We start from the raw sequence: 23,528 nt of genomic DNA on the forward strand, positions 1-23,528 counted from the left end.
AAGTATTTTTTGTGAAGGACAATGTTGTGTTGTGCTTTAGGAGGTCATTTTACCAAAGACAGCGCTGAGCAGCCTCCTTCAAGGCTGGGTGTTTTTTTTCCCCCCCCAAGGGGGCAGATGGAAGAAAACCTATTTGCTGTGTAATGCCCTACATGAGCCAGCATGTAGCTTGAGGTTACAGGGCATCTTTTAGTACGTTTTTACGATCTAACTAGAAATTAACAGAAACTGGAAATCAAATGACAATTTTAATAGACTTTAGAACAGAGCGTACGAGTATAAAACACTGGTTTTGTATCTCAAAAGTTGCAGGAAGATAGCCAGTCATTTTAAACAGTCTTCTACAAAACATATGCCAGTAGATTACATAAAAGACACTATATACAATTATAAAAGAGCAGAAAACAATCCTCACTGTAAAAATAATTTAAACCAAAGTATTTCAATTTAAAATATCTCCTATAGCACAAACTAATACATTGTGACATGCAAGTGGAAACAAAACATATTGCATTCTTTAGTGTAGCCAAATAAGAGCTGCATTAAATTTGGACAATGAGACGCAACATGCCAACATTTTTTGATGACTACAGGAAGCTGTTCTTAAATACTTATTAACTGATGTATCTTATGTTCAAAGAACAGCTACTATACATCTTCCAAAATGTAATAAATATTAAAGCAAAGTATAGGAATAATCTATATCGTGGAGTTCATCTGGGCCAATGTTGAAAAAAGTGGTTATAGAAAAACGCTGCTTCACTTCCTACTGCACTGTGCAATTTTACAAAATAGTTCTAAAGGCTCAGAAACAATCCACACTTAAACATTTGCCACATCCAGTTTTAAGGCAGCCTACTAGCGCTTAGATACACAATGTAGTAATTTGAGTAGCTGCTTTGCTTTTAATCGGCAAGGTGGGGCTAGCAGGTAGAGAGTTATTTTCCCAACCTGAGGCATGAGCTCTGGGTCGTGTGCTTCCAGGTTGGGTTGTGAAGCTGTGCTTTAGCCACTCAGCAGGGAAAGCAGAGGCTCTTGGTATTCGAGATAGCTTCTCTTGACTTAGTTGCATCAATAAAGGAAGAGCTTATTTTTTTGTGCCTTCTCACATGCTGGTGGAAACACTATTCTGGACTTGTCCTAGCTTCCACACTGGAGCCTTGGCAATTTAGCAAATGCTGGTTTTAATGCAAGCTGTGCTGTATCTGACTTTTGTGTACAACATGAAAAACTTCTTTTGTGGGGGATCCATTTTGTTTGAAATGCCAGTGTTACAACTGCTGTGGAGCCAATGTCATCATCGCTTCCTGCCCACAGGAAGGATTAAATTCAATACCCCAAGCATTTTCACAACACTTCTTGATCAGCCTAAAACCCATCGGATTTCTCAAATGCTTGCTGTCCTGTTTCCATTTAACTACCTACTTGCACTTAAGTATGTCTCAAACATACAAAGTAACTGTTAAAGCAAAAAATTAGCTGCCACAGTAGGTCTTAGAAAATGCCAGTGTTTAATGACAGATTAGGCAAGAGCTAAAGGTTTAGCAGAAGAGCAAGAAGGTTTTAAATAAACCAAACTGTTACAAAGCAAGAGGTGTGAAAATACCATTCTTTGGTCTAAATTAGCTGTTCCCTTTATATTAGTTTAACATTCCAATGGCTTTTTCAAAACAGTTTAAAAATAATATAAGCTGCAATTTGTTGAGCAAAAATATGTATTATATACATGGATGCCTGATCAGACAGAGGAACTTAAAAGTGAAGACAGTGACAATTGTTCAGGTATTCCTAGTACCTTAAAAAAAAAAAAAAATAAAAAATGTTAGTGTCGAGTGTGCAGTAATAGAATTTTATTGAAAAAGGTAAAAAACTAAGCATGAAAATCTGGTTTTGTTATTTATAAACACTACATCCTGATGTTTCTGTTGTTCTAAATTCAGACGTAAACATTCATTCTGACATGCCAAAGCTCCTAATGCTGGTGGAAAGTTCCTGTAACCAGTCTATGACCACTTCACAACTTGTTGCTCAGATGGTCAGTCCCTGCAGCTGCAGTTGCATAAGCTGATTCATCAGCTGCCGATTCATCTTGTTCAACTCCGTCTTCCCCAAATCCAGGTTCCTCTTCCCTTTCTGGAGCATCTTCATCCTCTATGCCATTGTAAAACTCTTCAATCTCGCTCTCATCCTCCACATCTAAGCTCTGACTATGACAGGAACCACTTTCACTACTACTCCCGCAGGAGCTGGAAGATATGATATCATCTTCGGAATCCGAGTATACCTCAGCACCATGGAAAATATAGCGATTTGGTGGTAAAAAGAGATACTGAGTACCTGAAACACAATTTTGAAAGTCAGTAAAAGGCTAAAAGAAATGATTTGTACAAGATCTTGCAGGCTCCTGGTTGGAAGCTACCCGCATATGTGTATTTTTTGACAGTGAAACTTAACTGACAGATTTTGATGTATGTGTATTTATTATAAAGCAAAAACCAAATGCTCTACTAGAAGGATCAGCATTCCTTCTGCCCCCTCCCCTCTGACACAAAAGAGCATTTAAACTTCAATGTTCAGCAGCTCTTTTCACTGTACATGTATTCACAGCCGGATTTCCATCACTTGTACCAGAACTGGAACGCAGTGCACGGATTATTTGACAAAGTTTAAAAGCAGCTTTTGCTTTGGAAAGTTGCAGTTTAATACCTGGTTCATCCACACTGATTTCCTAGTGTGGTAACTCCCTGTATCAGTTAAGAGGCTGCATACTGGAAGGTTTTCTTGGAAACTCTAGTTTCCTGCAAAATGTGCCTGGCTCCAGCTGTGAGATTTGCAGTTGGACTATCATGGCTTCATCTTTCAGTTCTACTCCCACACCAAATTATGATGTAGTGTGACCAGCTTCTGAACATGTGAGAATCAAACTAATTTTTCTGAAAATGCATTTATTTTTTGATACCTACCTTCAGCCTCCTCAACTTTGACCTGTTTAGGGAGTACGTTATCACTGATTATAAAATTAGGAATTACAAAAGAATTTCCTATCAGCTTCTCCAAAAGAAACAAATGATAAAATGATGAGTTAGGTAGATGCTTGTCTGAACAAAAATAACCACCAAAATCCACTCAAGGGTAACTTATTTATTACTTTAAAGTAAGTCTAGAATAAACATCTCAGCCAAAAGATGCAAAATGCTAAAATGAGTTACCACTTACCATCCAGCCTTTTGCTGATCTGTTCTTTTGCAGATCTGTTTACCCAGCACTTCTTTAAGATTTCATTTTTTTCTTTACTTTCTCCATTGTTAGATCCATTTTCCTTCATAGTTTCAGAGTTCATTAGTTCACTAGTAGGATTTTCAGGGTTTTCTGGTGATGTCTGTGTGTCCTGAAGCTTTTCCTCTATGCAGGCCCCTTTAGTTTCTGAGGCAGGATCACAGTTTTCTACCTTACATTCAGCTGGGTGTTCTGAAGACACCACCAAAGTATCTGGTGGAGTCATTCTTTCTGGTGAACTAGAATCTTCCGAAATGTTTAAAGGGGTAGGTGGTAGCTCAGATGAGGGCATTTCAAGCTCCTTGTGCGTTCGTGGCGGCTTTTCTGTTATTTCTGAAAGTTTAACTGAGTTGTAGCAAAGTTTTGTATATTCACTACCTAGCCTTTGACATAATTCATTAATAATAACATCACAGTCTCCAAGAAGCTCCACATCAAAGTGTAGATGAGGCAAAGGTTCCCTATTAATTAAGATCTGAGGCACTTCATGAGGGATGGAACCTACACATAGAAAAGACAATGTCAAGGTACTCACTTCAGTTTTACTTTCAGCAGAGATCTACTTAGAAAGCTTGATTCCTCAGACCTCCCTTCGCTTGAAACAAGACCAAAACACATCAGGAAGAAGACAAACAAATCCCAAATTTAACAGCAGCAGTTTGAGGTGCTATGCCTACTGTAGCCTGTCTAGACTTTTTTCCCCATTTATTTTCCAGTAAAAGGTGTTCATCTACTCAGTCATTGAGAAACACACACACAGAAACTTGACTATGCCGATGTTTGGTCAAGTATTAAAAAGATTATTAAAATTAATACTATAATCTCTTACAAGAATTATGTTGATTTTGTGCATTCATTTTATGTACTCAAGTGCAAACGAAGAACATAGTGCTAGTAAATGACATCCCCTTAATTAGGCAAATATTTCCAGTGGTCAACACTGTCCAGGGATGCTCAATCCATTTCTGATAATTAGGGTTCACCCACCAGTTTGGTAAACTAGCATCAATTCCTCAGATAACTAACTAATGAAATCCAGTTCTGGGGCATGGGATGAGCAATGGCTTGTATAATAGATCCTAACTTTCCACTCCTTATGCATTTCCCAGCAGCCTAGACTCTGCCTCTTGTACAGTGAAGAGGATGTTGATACAAATGCCAGGGATGAAGTACTATTCCCAGTTAACAGGAGATGCTAACACACATCCTTCTAAGGCTTGCGCGTGAAGAGGATTTCTTTAGTACCACTAAGTCTTTCACTCAGTAGGCAAACAGAGCACCTGTATAATGGTATTTTCTCAGCCTTACCAAAGGTCATTTTTCTATATAATGTAACACATATTAGCAGAGATGTTTTTCCATATATTTTTTAAAAGCTAAGGATTCAAATGGTGACATGCTATGTAATACCTGCTGTGCATCATTTAGTGTTAAGTACTGACTTTAAAATAAGCTATAACTCAAACACCTGATGAACTTGATATGATTTTTTTGATACTACATTGATCTTTAGAGCTGATTCCTTTCTAAATCTTTCAAGTAACTCTGAAAGGACATTGCAAGCAGGGAGAAAAATGAAGTAATTTAAGTTTTAGGGGAGCAGTTTTTCAGATTATCATTTCATTACCTTGATAGCTGTCTGGAATGTAGAAAAAACACTTCGAGTTTGTTTTCTCTATTCCCTATTTTGCATTTCAGCTTTATGTAGGCAATCAGTTTTCATCTTGGAAAACTAGATGCTTAATCTAGTTTCTTTACTGAGTCAAGCCAAAAGCATTTCTTAGAGCTCTTAACTCTGAATTTCACTTTTGATCCAAATATCTGAAAGAAAGTATTACCAGATAGCCACTTACTTGGAATCAATGCTACTGGTCTTACTTTCAGTGAAGACCCAATGACAATAAGGAGATCAACTTCATTTTTGTCATACTTCATGGCGCGATGGAACTGCTCAGGTAAGTTCTCTCCGAAGAACACTATATCTGGCTTCATGATAGCGAGTGGTTCATCAGGTGGACATCTGGGACATCTAGGTACAACCTGCATTAAACCAGCTTCTATTATTACAGTTCAAGGCTGCACCCTTGAAAACCTCAGATTTTAGCAATTCACAGTCACTTATTTTGGCAAAAGACAGGGAAGCTTCAGTGGTATTTCCTCTTTTCATTTTTCTGCGGATATACAGACAAGTGCATTTCTTATTCTAGCCTGCAGCAACTGCAGGAATAAAGAGGGAGTCCTCTTAAATCAAAAGGGAAGAAACCATGCAGCTCTTCACCACAGTTCTTATCTGACTACTAAGCCTAAGTCCAGAAGTCATGCTCAGAACTGGTGAGTAATTACCTTCTGTTTGATAGGAATGTATTTTTCTCAGTTTAACTGGGGCAACAGCTGACGTTTCAGTCAGTTTCCATTGTAGGATCTGATATAAACCCCTCTCTAATCAAAGAGTATATTGTAGAGCTTTACCTCTCTACTTTCTCTCTCCCTACAGAGGTTATGTGTGTTAAAGACAAAAAGCAACTACTGTAGCAGCTAGCAAAAAGCATACAGGACAAGAACACAGGGAATAACTTCTGTTTGGTCTCCATTTTAAATGTTTCCAGTTTCTCTAAAAACAGAGCAGAATCTTTGTTCACTAAAAAAACAAGAGTCAGGTTTTGTGGAATAAGCAGGCTGCCTTTCCTCCTGAAACCAGAGATTTTCTGACCTTTGGACCACCCTTTCAACTTTTTCCTATTTTAAGACTTTTTTCAGAGAGAAGAAGAGCAAGAAGGTGAGCAATAGATGTACAGACTGAGCAATTTCTCTTTAAAATAGTTCAAGTCTTTTCAGCTGCAGTATTAAAATAAAATGCCCCAGAATAAATCTAAGGAGCTAAATTTAGTTGCAATCCTACAGCAGTCATCACAAGCAAATTAGTGCTATGTAAAGGTGTAAAAATATGTATGTTACCTCCTGTAATATGAGAATATGACAACTGATATTTAAATGCGTAACAACTCCCTCTTGTACAGAGAACATATGCAGAAAAATAATACAGAACGTAGAAAGTTTAAATTGAAGAACTGGTTTATGGATGCCTGCACTAGGACAAAGGACAATGCTTTCCAAATGATAAACATCACAAGGCCTTCCTCTAGTGTTAAAGGACCCTTCCCAGAAATTTAAGTCTTCAAACAAAGAATCTAATCCTTGTTTGAAGAAAACATTGTGGGACACACAAGGAGCAATACAGCACAGGAACTAGGAATTGGTCTAGAGGAAACCTTCACCATGTACCAAAGTTAAGAGAGTCTCATAACCCCTTGGTAAAAGGAAACCAACCAGAAGAATTCCACCAAAAGCAGCAGATGGGTAGAATGAATCTTGAACATTTTCCTCATATCTTTATATATTAGAGAGTGCATAACATATAAACAGCTTAAAACTTTTATGAAGCTTTCTACCCTGCTGTCTCTTCTGTTGATGTTAGTGATGCCTTTGCACTTTCAGCTGGAACCTTAACGAGGGAAAATAATTTGCTCTGTCTTGGGAGGAAGGTGAAATGAGGACCTCTAACTTTTGATGCAAAGAGATCAGGTAATATTAACTCTGTTTCTTCCATCGTTTCTCACAGGAAGTCCAATGGCTTGTTTCTTAGTAGATCTCTATAGAACAACTGATGTCCCTATCCAAATCATTTGAGACACTGTAATGGGCCCATAAATGCTTTTCAGCACTACACTGCTCACCAGCTTCTCTGCTAATCCTCAGAAAGGTCGTCAGTAAGGGGTAAGATCTATTCCAAGAGCTGAAATTGATACCAAGAATTTAAAGCTAGATAATTGGCCACTCAATTACATAGGGTTCTCTTTCCCTCCAGAAGCAGCACTCCCCCAAAGCCCCACTGCCTCTGCTCATGTCTAATTAAAGAAAAATGGAATTTCTCACTGACTATTGATGGTATTTATGTATAAAAGCTAAGAGTAGTAAAGATTACGTTGGTTTAAGAATATCCAAGAACTGGTGCAAGTTTTCCATTTGCAGGGCCTTTACTTCCTAAATCTTAGACCCTTTCGCTATTTCCTGGAGCTGCCTAATATAGTTAAAAGCAAAGTAAAAATGGTATTTTTGGAAGTGACTGACAACTTTCTTAATCAGAAGTTCTATGTGCAACTTATGACTGCTGCTGCTGCTTCTCATCCAGAAGGGTGATTGTGTGCAGCAACCCAGAGAAAAAAATCATGCTACAGAGCACAAGCACATTATCTTGGAAGTGGAAAAAGAATAAAGTGCAGCAATAAGAAATTGGTATTCTTCTAAACAGATAATTTCAAACAATTCTCAGTCTATAGTATGTTGAACGGAAATCCTGGCAGAAAGTTGTTAGCTAGACTCACTTCCTTGCGAAGCACTTCAGACCATCAGGGGATGGACCAGAGCAAAGGAAAGGTGGTATTTTCTAGGGAAAACTAAGGACCTGGGGTCATGTATAACTGAACTTTGAAGAGTGGAGGACAGCGAAGGCTAGAAACTGGGCTATCTATTAGGACCTAGGTGCCAAAAATATTTTGTGAAAGAGGACTTGTTAGAAAATAAAGCTGTTGAAATAGACAGTGTTTTGTTTCAGAAGTACAGAAAAGGTTTCTTTTTATATCTAGGGAACCAAATTCTATAGTCTAAAGAGGCAACAGAAAAAGAAACTGCATAGCACTGGTTTGGGAAATGCAGGCTATGGAAAACAGAATTTTTTTTTTTTGTTTTTTTCTCCAGAGGAGGAGGAACAGATTTTCTTTCAGTAGCTGCGTTTCTCATATGAAATGATATTTGGCCATTATGAAAATAATTCAGTATTACAGCTAGGGCCAGCCCTGGAGACATGTACCTGTCAATAGTACTGTAAGATCAGGCCTGAGAGACTGAGTTTAAAAAGATGCTTTGGTCTCATCTTGGGAGTAAGAACTCTCTGTTCCCATGCAGAAGTATTGCTACAGGCTGCTTCTTTCCACTTCTCCATGCTTCCATTGCAGACCACCAGCAGCGACAGGTCATTGGGGCAGAAGTTTGGTTCAGTAATATGAACATACAATGATTAAAGTGCTGTTGGGAAAAGGAGAGCCAACCACGGACAGTCAAACCAGAAAATTATAGTATGCTTAGAAAAGTTGTTCAGAAAGAAAAACCCTAACCTCCAGCCAGCTGGTTTTGAAGGTAAAGGAAAAGCAAACATCTGTAAGATAAAAAGTTCTCAAAAATAATATTCTTAACAGAAAAGTAAACCAGACATCATATTCAGTGTTACAAAGCTTCAGGCTTAGGAGATTTACATTTCTTAAAGCTTTAACTCAAACATCTTTTTTGAAAGGCTTTCATCAAGTTCAATTTCAAATGTAACACCTGAAAGATTTACCTCCCTTCTATGTTTCTCATCTGAAGTTGCCACTGTGGACTCTTAAGCATTTATCATAAAACCCCATGGGTCCGTAGAAAGCATCCTCTTCCATTTGTGTAAAAAAGATCTTTTTGATCAGAGAATCATCACCTACGTTCTTTCAAAAGAAGGGGAAGAATAGCAAAGGGGGTCTTGCAAAGCCAAAGGTTCATCACTCTGACACAGCAGAACTACCTGCTTCGGCCCTGAGGCAATTAACACCCAGATGCAGGGAGTCCCAAATATGCAGTAATTCAGAAGTCCTAGAAAGCAATGTCCAGCATCTCATTTGATCCTCTTCCTTGCTCCGAGGATCGTCTGTAGTTAGCAATTTCTCCATGTATCATCTACCATTTAAATGTGTTTTTAACATAAGTAAATGCTCAAAGAGCAACCGATGTTCTTAACAGCTAAGAATGCTTTCTCAGTGTGAGTGTGAGTTCAAACTAACATAAACCAGGTATAAATCCAACTTTCTACTTACCATTTTAACCTCTACTTTTCTCAAAATGGATTCTTAAGGTTTTGTTCTTTTTTCCCATTATCTAATTTTTGCAGTATAGTATTTGAGTATACTTCTAAATACTAGAGGAAATGATGAAATACAGATAGGCACTTTTAGGAAATACATGCAAAGATATGTAGCCTTTTAAAAGCAGATCTTTTCAGTGATCCAATCATGGTGGCTTGGGTTTGGTTTGGGTTTTTTTTGTGAGAGACACAATTACTGATTACAAAGCTGCTGTGAGTTAAAGTAAATTTTTTACCTGATTGAAAATATCTCCTCGAACAACTTCACAATCAACTTTGTATTTACAGATCAGGCAGGAAGCTGTTGCAAAGGAACCTGAGGGGAAGAACCCATATGGTAGAAATAAGGATTTTCAGTCATTCAGATTTGGTCTTTCTGGCCAAGCTGTTTTGACACAAAGGCTGTTATGTTGCAGTGCTAAAAAAATCAGTCATTAAAAAGTAATGTAAAATTCAGAGAAGATACTTATTAGTACTAAAAGTAGTTCTTTGCATGTTAGCAGAAATCTTGTTTTAGGAGTACTGATATACCACATGCATGTCAACACAAGTTATACTGTGTCTCTGATTCCCCCAACCTACGCAAGCATATACAATCAGAGAACAGAACCTTCCCTTTTCCCCTTTATACAACTAACAGCGCCAGCAGCTCTGCAAACAGCAGCAGCAGAACAAGAACCCATATGAACTCAAGAAACTAGGGGAAAATAATTTAAGAAAATGCGTTTGTAAATACTTCATTATACACAACTAAATAGCACTAGTACTGTTACTTTCAGCAGAAGTGAGAACTTAAAGCTACATTGTTTAAATTGAAATACTGTTCTGAGCTTGGTATCCAGCTTAGCTACGGTGTTTATTTGGCAAGACTGCGTTAAGTGTGTTGCTCCGTCTAGCCACTTGGTAGCTCTAACTGACCTGTTTCTGAAGCAGCTGAAGGTGATGCTCGAGTATCTGGTAGAGCATTTGCGTCTCTGTCTGTCTAAGGGGAAACCTTATCAGGTGGCTAACACATATGAAAATACAGTCTGAAGTCACTATGGCAAATTGGAGTGGTCTTTTGGTGTGCATATGTCCAGGAAAGATAAGCCTGTAAGGCCTTTTATCTGTGGAAGGAATAATGCTAGAAGTTCACAGAATAATGAAAAATAAAGTAGAAAAAAATGACAGATTTTCTCCTAACCATGAAAAAAGGGGTAAAAAAAAAAAAACAAACCAACAACGAATCTGGGATTTTTGACCCTGCACTGAAATGCATCACTCATAGAATCATACAGTAGAATTCTGTAGCTGTCTAATTTCTCATGGTGATACAAGGGCAGTAAGAAAGCCCTGTGACTCAATAATGTTCAGGAAGGTACAAAAGTCTACCTTCAAAGGGAACTTTTAGAAAGGTAACAATTAAGATGTTGAAAGATTTGCAGAAGCCAGGAACAGCTAAAAACCCCTGGTACCAAAACTGTAGATACAGTTTTATTTTAGGCCACCCAAACCAAAGATGTTTTCTGCTCATAACCTACATACAGCAGCCAACCAATACTTACACTGCTAAATAAAGGGGTTCTGGGGGTAAGTATAACTTCAAAATATGTTTTGAGAATACTAGATTTGGTCAAGACAAAGAGAGCAAAAGCACAGAAAAACTTGGAGCAGATCATTCAGGAACAACTGGCAGTTCAGGTCTGCCTATCACAGCTGGAGTGGAAAGTGCACAGCTTCTGAAACACTCATCATTGCAACTCCCAGAACTTGAGGGATTCCAAAGACTACAGAAGTATGATAGTTACTTGCCCATTGTAATTTGTCCATAGAAATAATTTAGGCCTTTATATAGTGTGTTAAGGACGTCGGTCAGGCTAGCAGATCTAACCCTGTCTGAGGCATCTGTTGATACCTACCTGCAACTCTGTGAGATACTTTTCACTGTCAGAAGGACTTGATCAAGAAATTATGCTGCTCTATTCATGAGGTGTATAGCTAGCACACTGCCTCTGATCATTCAGCTACAGCAATAGCAAGGAATGTGATCTAATTTGAGACACATTCGTTGAATGCAACAGCCATTTTAAATTCAGAAAAATGCATCTAACTAGTACCTTTGCTGTACATCTGCAGTGTGAAATTGGTTCAAAGGTTCATATATGAACTCCCCAATTCATTACAAGGTTCCTTGTAATTTGGCACATTCATTATTAACTTGTCAATGCCACAGTTAGAAAAAAAAAAAAAAAGATAAAAATAATAAATATAGCAGTATAAACCCTTACATAAAGTTTCAGTTTCTCTTCAGCCACTACCATTAGTCAGCTAGCATTTGTAAAAAAGAGCAACATAATTGTACGTCAGATAAAGCTTGATGTACTCAAAACAATCTTTGCTAATTTCCAAAGGCCTCAAAATCCATAGCATGTTTTCAAGAATCTTTCTAATTTAATATCAGCTTATACAGAACATACACTAAAGATGGTCTGAAACCTACTTAATGTAGTGTGCACTGGAAAAAATGGGAAGCTTGAGTGTGGTAGTGATGTGCAAAACCACAGCTATGTGAGAAGTTAATGACAAATATGTCAAACAGAATGACAACCAAAAGAAAATGTGTGACACACTTAGCACAAATGGAAACTAGATTTGGGTTATTCGACAAGTAGGATTCTAATGTGTGCTCTTTGGTCACCACAACAGCACAGCATTTGCTCTGTCTAAAAAAAGGATACTGACAAATCTGGCAGAGTTAAGCTATGTAGGTAAAGAAACCAAGAGAGTTTTTTTTTTTCCCTGGAAAAGGTGGAATTAGACAGACAAATCTTACAAACATGCTAGTGCTGCTTTTGATCAATTTCTTTGCCACAAGTCTACTAAATGAACGAAAAGTGCACCTTAAGAACCAATTTTGAGTGCTTTCCTTAAAAATTAATTCTTGAACTCTTAGCTTGACATTTGCAACTCCTTGGAAATGGAAAGCATATCAAGCAACTAATTAAGGGATTCCACTCGATGTGGTAACATAATTACAGAATGTGTATGACACTGAAGGTGTAACAAGATGATCTTCAATTCAACTGAACTGGTACTTAATCCACAATATTTTGTACATGAGGTAAAGTCACTGAAGTGTCAGGATATTTTAGGATTTCAATTGACTATAACCTAAAGCATCAGATAACAGCCGAACTCCATTTTATTGATACACAGTGAGAGGGACCTATGAAAAGACTGATTTCCACACTATGTTCTCATACATTAATAGAAAGAAGTAACAAATAAACTTTAATAAAACTTAAGGTCTAAGCTTGTGTGAACAGGGATCTTTACTGATGCATGAAGTCCACTTAAATCACTTCTGATTTAAATACATAAGCTACCTAAAAAACCCCAACAAAACAAGCAACATTTAAAAAGCAGTATATCTGTTGCCAAGAGATACCAATTCAACAAAAAAACCCCAAAACTTCCAATAGTGATTGTCACATGTACCAGTAAAAATCATTCCTACACATAAAATAGGAAAAGTGAAACTAAAACCACTAACCATGACACTGTATTATCCTTTGGATTCCTGCAACCTGTTCCAGTGTGTCTATGTTCTGAGTGTAGTTGCGAAGTAGTTTTCCTTCTTTATCCATCAAAGCTATGAACTTGTGACAGAGAGACGGCTGGAACTGTCCTGGATAGATTTCCTGGGGAATTCAGAAGCATATTAGAAAAGTGCAAATGGATATACAACTGCAGCAGTTCATACAGGCCTAAATATCATCAACAATGATTGTGCTGGCAGTTAATATTATCACTCCCTTTGCATTTTGCCATCTCTCAAATCCCAACTTTTCTTTCAACAGCTAAGCTTCTGATCGTGTCAGGATTAACTGTTCCATGCAAGCTGGCATTTTGTTCTTCACACAGCATAAAAGCAAGGTTTAGATCTTTTGGGGGTTTGAGAATTATGAAATAGAAAGGCCATTTTTCCTTTGGTAAGTGTCAAGTAACCTCAATATTTGTTGTTTGAAATATACATGGTTTAACTGCAGTTGGACAAAAATTTCATTAAAAATTTGGATTCTGGTCTCTTGGTCTGGGATAAGCAGTTTTTACTCCTCAGCATTATCAGCAGCCATTCCTAGAAGATGGAAGGCCAGAAAGCAGAATGGCATAATAATATAAAGGGTAAGACAAGTGGTACTTGGACCAGCTTTGTCAATTTAGCCAGTTACAGTAGTAACCATTGGCTTAGTAGAGCAATTCTGCTGTGCCTGATAGATGCTTAACCTCTCTGTTAGGTCAAAGTACAGTAGGTAGGTGTATCTAAAGAGCATACGGAAAAAAATGTAGGCACCTTTGCAGAATGATTTGATACTTCCTCACAGAGAACAAGGAGCCTGCCAAAACAAAAATTGAATCTGGGCACCCAGCTGAAAGCTTCTGTCTGGAGCTGACCACCCCATGTGGTACCTCTGGTTGCTGTGTGATAAGGAAGACAGCAGCAGCACCACCACCACTCTATTGCTCAGAAGCACTTATTTAGGGGAGGAACTTGAATTTTAGAACCTCTGTTTTTCTGTCACCACTGAATAGCAACTGGGCTGGAGTCCCACCTGTGCAAGTGAGGCCTTTTTGTGGAAAAAGAACAAGAGTAACTGGCCAAAAGAAAGTTAGCAAGAAGGAAGGTGCTACCTTTACCAGTAGATGCTTAAAGCTGAATCAAATGTTCTAGAACAACAGTGAACTGTAAAGTTAATCTTTGTGACAGCTCTGCCTTCAGCTGTCATACAGCCCAACTATTAACATACTTGTTTTTTTCCCAAAATATTTCAAGTTACTCATAATTCCGAAACTACATGGGTCTTTGGAGTTAAGCCGCAGCAATGATCAATGATTGCTCATTGTGCTAGATTATCTAGATTATGACTAGGGCTACTATACTACACAATTATAGTCAGTTATTCATGTGGTCGTAACAGCTTTTATATCTTAGCCTGAAGAAGCAAGATGTGTTCTGCCACTGAACTCTGAAAATTTATTTGGCCATTCTTAAAATTAAAAGAATTTAAGACTTCATCAAATCAGACATCAATATTCTAACTAAGCTGATGGACAAAAAAGAAGTAGGAGAAATCATTTTAGTAAAAACCTATCAGCCACACTGGACTATTCTGGTAAAACCAGGCATCAAGTTAAGTTCGGTTTTTTTTGTTTGCTCTTTTGGTGGGATTTGCGGTTGGGTTCGTTTTTTTTGGTTGGTTGGTTGGTTGGTTGGTTTGTTCTAATATTAACAAAAAAAAACCAAAACCACCAAAACAAAACAACCAAGGAACTGAGTACATTAATGAGCACCAAAACATATTAGTATCTAGATTGGAGGCTTTCAGAGAAAGCTGAACAGCTGCAAAATACATTTATTTTTCTCTTCTGACCTTTATACCATAACAGTAGTATAAATAGTGAGCAAAGGGAAGAAAGTGAGCAAAACTAGTAGTGATTGATTTTCACAAGTCCTTAGGTCCTGTAGGAATTCCTAAATGTTTTGGTTTTGACTTTTTTTTTTTTCTCACCAAGGAAATACCAGATTAAGTGTCATTATTTTATTGTTTCTACATGTGTCTATAGTTTCTACAATTCTTTGTCTCTTCAGTGTACTCCCTGCTTTTTAAACTGTTTAATACCTCTAACATCTTTCTAAAAACTGCTCTGTTCTTCCTTTCAAGTGAACACAGTCCCTGCAAAAAGGCTTTAATTCCTGAAGATGTACAGATTCTTGTGACGGCTATATGAAAACCCGAAACAGGCACTTATTAGTGCATGAAACTGCTTTAGTCCTCTTTACTGTAAATACAGTGATAAAATGTGAATGTATTGTACAACACTGGAAAGCATGCCACAGAGTATCAAATCCAAATGTAGCTTTCCACATTACTCATGTGCTGGCCAAAAATTTCTCATATTCTTTCATGTTTCAGAAAAAGTACCGGCAGCTAAGACTCTTAAAGTTTAATCACATAGCTACAAGTTTTTATTTATCCTCCCTGAAATTAGAGATGTACCATCCACAATGGTTGTATATACAATGGACTTGTAACAGGAACGGTAAAAATAACATTAAAAAAAAAAAGAGTTGCTGAATATTTTTAATAAGGCCAGTATGTGGTTGCACGCAATGACTGAAGAAATACGAGGATATCAAATTGGTACATTACAAAGACCTGCCCAAGGACAGAGTTGTTATGCCACTGAATGAGGTCTCTCATTAAATTCAATTCAATCTATTAACATATTTTTCTATCTTGCTTATAAAAAAAAAAAAGACATATATTGTTTTGTTAATAGAATAGTTTTATATCTGATTTATGCATTTTAATACTGTCATCTGTCTTCACTGACCAAGAAAAGAACTGCTGGAAAACCATACCTTTGCAAATTTAAAAAATGGCCTGGGATCCTTTCTGAAGTATTCTATATCGAACATTGCTTGAGGATCTGGAAGGTCTGGGAAGTCTACAGCAAGGCGTGCATAGATGCCATCTCTTGATCTAAAGTCAGGTATTCCACAAGACACAGACACCTGAAATATATTTTTGCAATCTGAAATAAGCAAAACTATATATTCAGCTGTAAAGAGTTGCTGTGATACAAACTATTTGGGAAATCATGTTTCTGTATGCTGACTGCGCTGAAGACTTCAAGAACAAACCCAGTCTGGGCTCTCTTACTTATTTTTCTTTTGTTTCCTGCTTCCATTTTTTTTTTTTTTTAACCAATAGAACAATTCTGAAATCCCAAACAGGAAAAAACAGCACAGAAAACCCTGTTAGCACAATCTCACAGGCAGTAATAGGACACTTACTTTTACTACTGGAAGTTTTGTAAGAAGTGAACAAAAATCTAAAATACCATTGTATTAAATTTAATTAATAGGTGTTCATTGATCTGTCAACTTAGGCTTGGACACGGTGGTTGATCTATTTTTTTTAACATGCTAACACAGTAAAAAAGTAGACTTTCTTTTGATAAATAAAACCCTTTTGATAAATACTGTTTATAAGAGCATTGTAGTAGTCAATAAAGACTGAAGTTTATTGTCTCAGACTACGCCAAAACACTAAGGAAAAAGGAGAAGAAACAGGTGTATGATAACAATTATAGAAAGAGCAAGATTGGGTAACAAATAGCAGTGCTTTTCTAACAAGCTGATTTGAATCACTCATCTTTTCTGAATCATGTCATACCCTCTGTGTATGAACAACAGAAGCAAAAAAATATCAACTTTTGTATAATGATCTGGTACACAGATATAAAGCTGCAAATTTACCTCAGCTTAGAAATGGTCTTCAGTAAAACAGCGAGTAAACTTATTACCATGATAGAGCAGCACATGTGAAAAGTAGGATTTAGTCTACTGAAACTGACATTTTGTTTAAAAAATCATTACCTTCGTTTCACATGAAAAAAAAAAGACTAGGATAGAAAATGTTCTGGAACAGGTGGAAGTGATCTATTTTGCATGGAAACAACTGTATAAGGACTTAAATGCTTGTAAGAATATTTTCTTATGAGAGATCTTGTAATTTACAATTTAAGCTCCAGTCTTGCAGTGTGCATCGTCTGTAGTGGACAGCTGTGCCTCCTCTTCTCATCTAGCGTAATTATTCGATTATGAACATCATGAGGTTCACATCACCTGCACGCTGTAAAGCATTGGGTAAGTATTTAACCATCTACGTATTCTCCCACTCTTAAGTGTAGCAGTACGTACCCCAGCTCCAGTCAAGACCATTATTTTTTTACATTCTTGTAAAAGTTTCACAGCATCATCGATAGTATTAATATCTTTTCGTTTTTTTCTTTTTGGTGGTTCTGAAAGAATGTTTATAACAATTTGCCACAGTGTCATATCATCTAGTTCAGGTGGAGGGATTGTTTCTGGTAGCAGGTCTTTCAGAATTGTCCGTGGGTCTGTACCTAACATGAGATGCTGCTGAACAAAAGTGTAGGGACCTAAGAAAAAAAAAAAAAAATTAGAATTGAGTCAAGTAGTTCAGATTATTATATCATTGCCCCATTTATTAATGCTTGGTACTAACATTTTATTAATCCAATTTAATACTTTGTTCATCAAAGCCTCTGCGTGTTTTGCTCTAAGTTATAGTATAGCTTGGGTTTTTACTCAATATGATGTTAACCCATGAAGGATTTAATGAAAGTCAAGGTAAAAATCCCAGTTCATAGCAAACTTGATGGCTCTTAGAGATGCACTTATTTAGCAATGAGATTTTCACAGTGTATCTCCATTTTATGGCTTCATTGGTATTCTTTCAACATTTTGTAAGCTATTTACAGTAGTAAGTTGAGGAGACGATAAACATGCGTATTATAAAACATCACTCTAAAGAGTCAAGTAGGGCCCACCAATCCATGGATTTCTGTTGTTCTTTTAGCCACTCATGATTTCAGACATGACACTTAAAGCCATCAAATCAGTCTTTCCAGAAACATACAAGATTAGAGCAGTAAAACAGATGAATCTTAAGAAGCTGAACTAAGAGGACTCAAATATCTATCACTAAGGCTAGTTACAGTACATATAAACAACTGTTACACATATTCGCCCAAAAGGAACCAATAGTGATCCTGCAACGAGGGATTAACAAAGACAATTTTTAAAGTGGAATATTGTGTCATCATAATGTGTTTTCTTTCTGCTGTTCCTATCAAGACTAACAAAATAAATGCTGTGGTATTGTCACGCCTGGGTAAGACAAAGACCCAACCCCGCTGCACCCTGGAAGCCACTGTCCCACACAAATCACCAGGGACCTGAACAGTTATCTTGCCTCTGTACAGGGCATGAACTTTCTACCAAGTTCCTAACTGCTATAGTTAACTTATCTACTGTTAGTATGCAATATATATGCAGACTAGTAATTCCCAAACTGATGTAATACTTAGGACAGTGAAGCCGTACAGATTGGCTAAAATCACACACAAATCATCTTCTTGTTCCTTTAAGAATACTAAGTAAATAGGCAAGAAATATGCTAACTCATTCAATTTAGTGAGCCTGTGTGTATGCTTTCAATATGGACCACAGCCAGTTTTCTACACAAAAAGATATTGACAGTTTTTATCAAAATACAGCAGGTTTAAAGAGGTTAATTTTTAAACTCCTTAATTAACATGCAGAACAGTCAACAACTCTCAGCTGCTCAAAAGCAGTAATTGCCAATTTTTATTTATTTTTTTTTTTCAACATAAATCATTTGGAGAGTGGGAAGAATTAAGTAACTGTTCAAAGGCAAACAGCATCTAAGAATTATATTATTTAGGTTTCTACCTATGCGTGGTCTTGGAGTCCAGTCACTAGAACTTGCATGTGAAGCTCTGTCATCTTCATCACTGTCACAAGAGTGAAAACCATTGGCTATGATTTCATCACTAAAAAGGAAGTTATCTGCAAGACAGCACAACAATGGTAGATGGGTTACACTAGAGCTAAATTGCACAGGTATATATTTAAATACATCACAAACCCTAAAATTGTATGCTATAAAATCTGATTGCAATGAATTATAAATAAGCAGTTTTGTCACATAGACATGGGAAACTTCTACTTTTTTTTTTTTTTTTTTTTTTTTTTTTTTTTTTTTTTTTTTTTTTTTTTTAGTTTATAGATACACTTTCAAGCCTTCAGTAGATTTACGGCAGGATTTGCTATCTTAATACTGGGCTTTAGTGGGCTGGATGTTGACCATAGTGAAATTTTCAGAAGTGTTGGGCCTTAAGGATTTTGTATCTTAGAAAAAATCCAGATGTTTTAAAGGTACAATTAAAAATTATCTTCTCTTACAAATTCTCACTTCAGCTGAGAAACTGGATAAAATGAAAATGCATCACTACTTATAGACCAGTCTATGACTAGGTTTTAAGAGCACAGTGTTTTATAAAAGCCCACAAATACACATTTGGATACAACAAAGTTACAGAATTCTGTTAGGTGGTTACCTTGCAGCTGAGCTGCAATAGGTGACCACATACACATTTTTATGATATTTCAGTTATGACAGAAAATGTGCTGCCTTGAACCACTTTATCTCATCCAGTTTACCCTGCAGCTGGGTTTGGCTTAGACTACCAGAGTTACTTCAGCTCAGCTCATGGCCTTAAGCCAGAGTAACTCAATCTAACTTCATCACGTATCTAGATGGAGGAGCCCAAAGAAGAATGAGATACTTGTATTACAGCATGCATTACTAAGCTAACATTTAAAGGGAAATCTAAATTTTAACCTGAACAGCTTATCAGAATTTAGACTACTAAGACTTTTTTTTAATTGGCTTTATTAGAAATAGCACAAGCAGCTTAATTTTTTGAAAAGCTAAAATGATGAACAAAGGAGAACAGGTTTCAGTAAAGATCTCTAAAGCAAAGAATCACTATAATAGTTTTCAACTTCTTTTTGAATAAGCCCCTACAATATTTTAGCTAGGTTACCTCACTTTACTCTTAAATAAAGAACACCATGAAACACCATCAGGTTTTATTCAGAGATTCTGTTGTCCTGTTCTTTCTGTTGCTGGCATAAGTACTTTATTCTGGTTAGAATGGAAAGAGGTGGAGGACAGAAATTTGTGTTTTGTACTTGCTGTCTTGTTCTTCTGAGACCACAGGTACTCACTGACACTGGTGTTTCTTATTATTAACCTATTCATTTACAGCATATCAGTTCCATCTCATTATGCATGAAGTCAGTGAACATACTATGCAAAAAGCATTACTAAGAAAAAAGCTGACTGGTACACATCAGTAAGTGTGAAGTGCAAGTTTTACTAAAACAAAGTTTATGTCTATTGTATAAAGAAAGAAAGGTTACAGTGTTAAAGACTTATCACATACAGGTCTGGTTGTCTGGTATTTAAAAAACACTGTGACAGATACATGCAGGCTAAAGCAACAGCTTAAACTGCACACTCCCTATGTATCCATTTGGTTCTTCAAAGGACTAAAGGGAATGCTTGCCAGAACTAAGCAATCCACAGCAAAACATGCCTGAGGACCTGAGTAACTTGAGCAAAACCGCTTCATATGAGGCACTGGTAAGAGATCATTAGCTTTACTCTTGTGCTGTTCCAATGAAATTTTTAAATACCAAGGCTGTCCAAGCTTATCATACAGCTCTGTTCCCTTTTGGATTGCTTTTGCACAGGCAAAGAATTTCTGTTGAATTTTAGTATTGAGTTAAAAGTATCTTTTAACTGCATTCTAGAATAAAATATAAAGACTTTACTAGGAGAATGCAGCATCTCAGATCTTTTAAGAAGTCTTTCCAAAGCACTAACTTAAAAACCAAAATGAGCAAACCCTATCCATTTCAATAATGCAATGCAAGGTACGTTCATTTTGATACTGCCCAAACAATATGCTTCTAACATGATCTGCAAAGAAACTCTTTCAGAAGATTATAGTTTAGTTTTGTGCTGCAATCACTGAAATCTTAACCAAAACTGTAATTTGAAGTTATGTAAAGACTTGTTCAAGACTGCTGCTCCTGTGCTTTCTGTGCAAGTTGACTGTGAAAAGGAAACGCAGCTTATGATTTTTAATAACTTGTTGCCAGCAACAGAGTAAAATAAATGTTTTCAGAAATAAGAGCCAAATCGATCTCCTCCTGTGAAGGAGCTGCTTCTTAAAAGCCGTCCACAAAAAATAACAGGCTTTGACAAGGACTGATTAGAACTGATAAGGTTTAAAAAAATGGATGCAGCAGCTTGCTCGAGTTTGTGTTCGATGTACGGTTCAGGAGATGTAGGTAGCACAGCGTGTATTCAGGGATCACCCCGCAAGCAGCGCCCGCTAGTAGCGGCGCTCTCTCCCCCCCAGACCGGGGCAGACCAGCGCTGGCCCCGGGTTGCAGCAGGTGAACACCGACCTTCACTGCGAGCGACAAGGCCCCAGGGCCAACGCTAGGCGGGAAAGCCCGGGCGGCTACCGCGGCGAGGCGCCCGCGGGGAGCCCCAGAGCAGAGCCGGCACCAAGCGCCCGCGTAAGTCGGAGGGAGCCTGCCGCGGCTGCCGCCTTTCCCGACGTGGGCGCGCGGCCGGGCCACTCCCTGACGGCTGCGAGGTGCCAGCCCGCGGCCTGTGCCGGTGGGCCAAGCGGAGGAGGGGAAGGATGGGGTCCTCACCGGGATGCAGGGCCGTCGCCTCGGCCGCCCCATTTGAACACTGCGCTCGCCTGCAGCCAATGGCCGCCTCCGCCGCGTCTTCGCCGGGCGCCGCCTCCGCCCCCTCCCCCCGGCCCGGCTGCCGCGGCTGCGGAGGCGGCTCCGCCCGGGGCAGGCCCCGCAACCCGGCCCTATTGTCCGCGCCGCTCCAGGCCGCTGCCACCTCTTCGTCCTCTTCTTCCTCCGTCCGGCCGCCGCCATCAGCGGTAACGGCAGCCGCCGCACCCGGCAGCTCCGCCGCCACAGAGGTGGCGGGCGGCGGCCCCACGCCCCAGTCCGAGCGTTGGGCGTACGCCGCGCCCCGCCCGCAGCCACCGTCTTCCGAGTCCAGGCGCTGGCGCTTCAGAGAGGGCTCGACGCTCTCGGCCGCGCCGCCGGGGCCGCAGTCGCGCGGACGGAGGAGTGGAATCTCATCGTCCGCCATCTTGGAGTAGCAACAGCCTCCCCCCTCCCGCCCGGCGCAGCAGCGCTAGCAGCGCCTCCGCCACGGCCCCCTCCCCCACCCCAGGGAGCGATTTAAACCCGGCACGTGACCGCGCCACCGCCCACGCGGGCACCCGCCCCGCGGAGGCAGCAGCAACAACAACAAACCAGATCACGTGAGCGGGACGTAGGGGGCGGGGGCGCTGCCGCCGTCACCTGACGCTCGTGCCGGCTCCACCCTCGCGTGGCACGGTGCTGTGCCTCCCCCCCGTGCCATGACGGCTTCTCGTCACGTGGCCGCGTGTCCCCGTGCAGAGCCTCGCCCAGTAGGGGGCAGGGAGGAGCGCGGCAGCCGCTGGCGGCCCGGGCCCGGCTGTCAGCTCGCACCGCCGCCGCCTTTCCCTTGTTGCAGTGTATTGTTCACTGGCGGGGCAGCTGCAGCCTGGGGAGGGGTGACCGCCTGCGGCGGGAAGGGGGAGTCCTGTCCATGTGGAGGTTGCTCGTGACGTCGTTCCCCCCCCCCCCCCCCCCGTAGGCTCACCCCGCAGTGAGCTCTTCTAGTGGGACGCTCACGGCAAACGGCGGTCGCGGCGTGGCCGTGGGTCTCGGTAGTCTTCTTGTCACAAGCTGTTTGAGAAACCCGCGGGCCTCTCTGTCGTGTATTCAGAGTATCAGATAGAGAACGCGTCTTTCCGAGGAACAAACGCGTTGCCTGGCGCAGGCTTAAGGCTGTAGAGGCGCTCTGTTGGGCTGCCATGTATCTCTACAGCGCTTGATGAGGTGGAACCCGCCAGGGAAACTCGTGCGACTCTCCCCGTAAGCTCGTTTGGCAGTCGAGCCGCGTTATCGGGAGTGTCATAGCGGCTCTTCCCTTTCTGTAAACAGAGCTGGGGATACACAGCAGTATTTGCAGGATGATAGCTTCTGCTGACGACATGGGTGTGTCTGCGGACTGCCTGGGAAAGGTTTTGCACCTACAGGTTAAGCTTTGTGGTAGGGATGTTTAAACGTATTGCTAGGGTACTTGGACTCCTTGAACTACAGGAAGTCTTTTTAGGGGAGTGGGGGGCTGAGCAGTCTTCTGAACAACAGCTGGACGACTCTACATAATGTGAGAAACCTGATGGCAAATCGTGAGTTGGGATTTGCTCTAATGAGATTCACAATTTATTTTTTTTTTTCACATTAGCGCTCCCTGGTGGGATGTGCACTACAGTAGCTGTGGTGACCTGTGGTGACCTGTGGTTTTCCAGTGATCTCTTCTGTTGTGTAAATTGTAGAGACAATCTGTAGTGGCTGACCTTGATGCTGAATTGTGGACCGCCACCGAATATGGAATACGGAGGTATTACACATGGGCTTTCTTACACATAGTGTCTCTTTCTACCTTGAAGTCTTGTCAGGATAGAATTTGGCCAATTTCCCAGGACTTTTACCAACACAGAATTTTTATATAAACTTAATGGATATAAAATTAATACTGTTTTGTTTAATGGTACTGCTTAACATCACAGACTACTTGCAGAACAGTTTCAGTGAATTTAATACAACTGAATCACTAAATTTACTGGCATGACCAAGATTACACAAGTAGAATTTCTCCCTTGCAGGCCTTGATAACTACAACTTTTAAAACCCTTAGATTTAAAAATATTGGTATGTGTTTTGTTGGCT

The 23,528-nt window shown here is 39.5% G+C and overlaps 1 protein-coding gene across 2 annotated transcripts; it reads right to left on the reverse strand.

Annotated features, from left to right (window-relative positions):
• Positions 1-235: 235 nt before the first annotated feature.
• Positions 236-21,936, reverse strand: SIRT1 (sirtuin 1). Of its 2 annotated transcripts, XM_080621927.1 has the most exons (9): positions 21,393-21,936; positions 18,546-18,662; positions 16,968-17,209; positions 15,624-15,776; positions 12,753-12,900; positions 9,457-9,536; positions 5,130-5,316; positions 3,217-3,777; positions 236-2,337 (listed from the first exon to the last, which is right to left on the reverse strand). In XM_080621927.1, the coding sequence occupies exons 1-9, from the start codon at positions 21,853-21,855 to the stop codon at positions 2,015-2,017; spliced, it is 2,274 nt and encodes a 757-aa protein (XP_080478053.1). In that variant the 5' UTR covers positions 21,856-21,936; the 3' UTR covers positions 236-2,014. The 2 variants fall into 2 exon arrangements, with proteins under 2 accessions (XP_080478053.1, XP_080478054.1); XM_080621928.1 differs by lacking the exons at positions 16,968-17,209; positions 18,546-18,662; positions 21,393-21,936 and adding an exon at positions 16,785-16,881.
• Between the last annotated feature and the right edge of the window lie 1,592 nt (positions 21,937-23,528).

Source organism: Psittacula echo (assembly GCF_963264785.1).
Source record: "Psittacula echo genome assembly, chromosome: 6".
NCBI lineage: Eukaryota > Metazoa > Chordata > Aves > Psittaciformes > Psittacidae > Psittacula > Psittacula echo.

What these genes read in the sequence shown, in the direction of transcription:
- SIRT1 (XM_080621927.1), bottom strand. Translation starts at nt 21,855, where the DNA reads ATGGCGGACGATGAGATTCCACTCCTCCGTCCGCGCGACTGCGGCCCC. An exon ending in GGCGACGGCCCTGCATCCCG is followed by an intron (nt 18,663 to 21,392) that starts GTGAGGACCCCA and finishes GCTGTCTTGCAG; the next exon opens with ATAACTTCCTTTTTAGTGAT. An exon ending in GAGGAGATATTTTCAATCAG is followed by an intron (nt 5,317 to 9,456) that starts GTAAAAAATTTA and finishes GGTTTAATGCAG; the next exon opens with GTTGTACCTAGATGTCCCAG.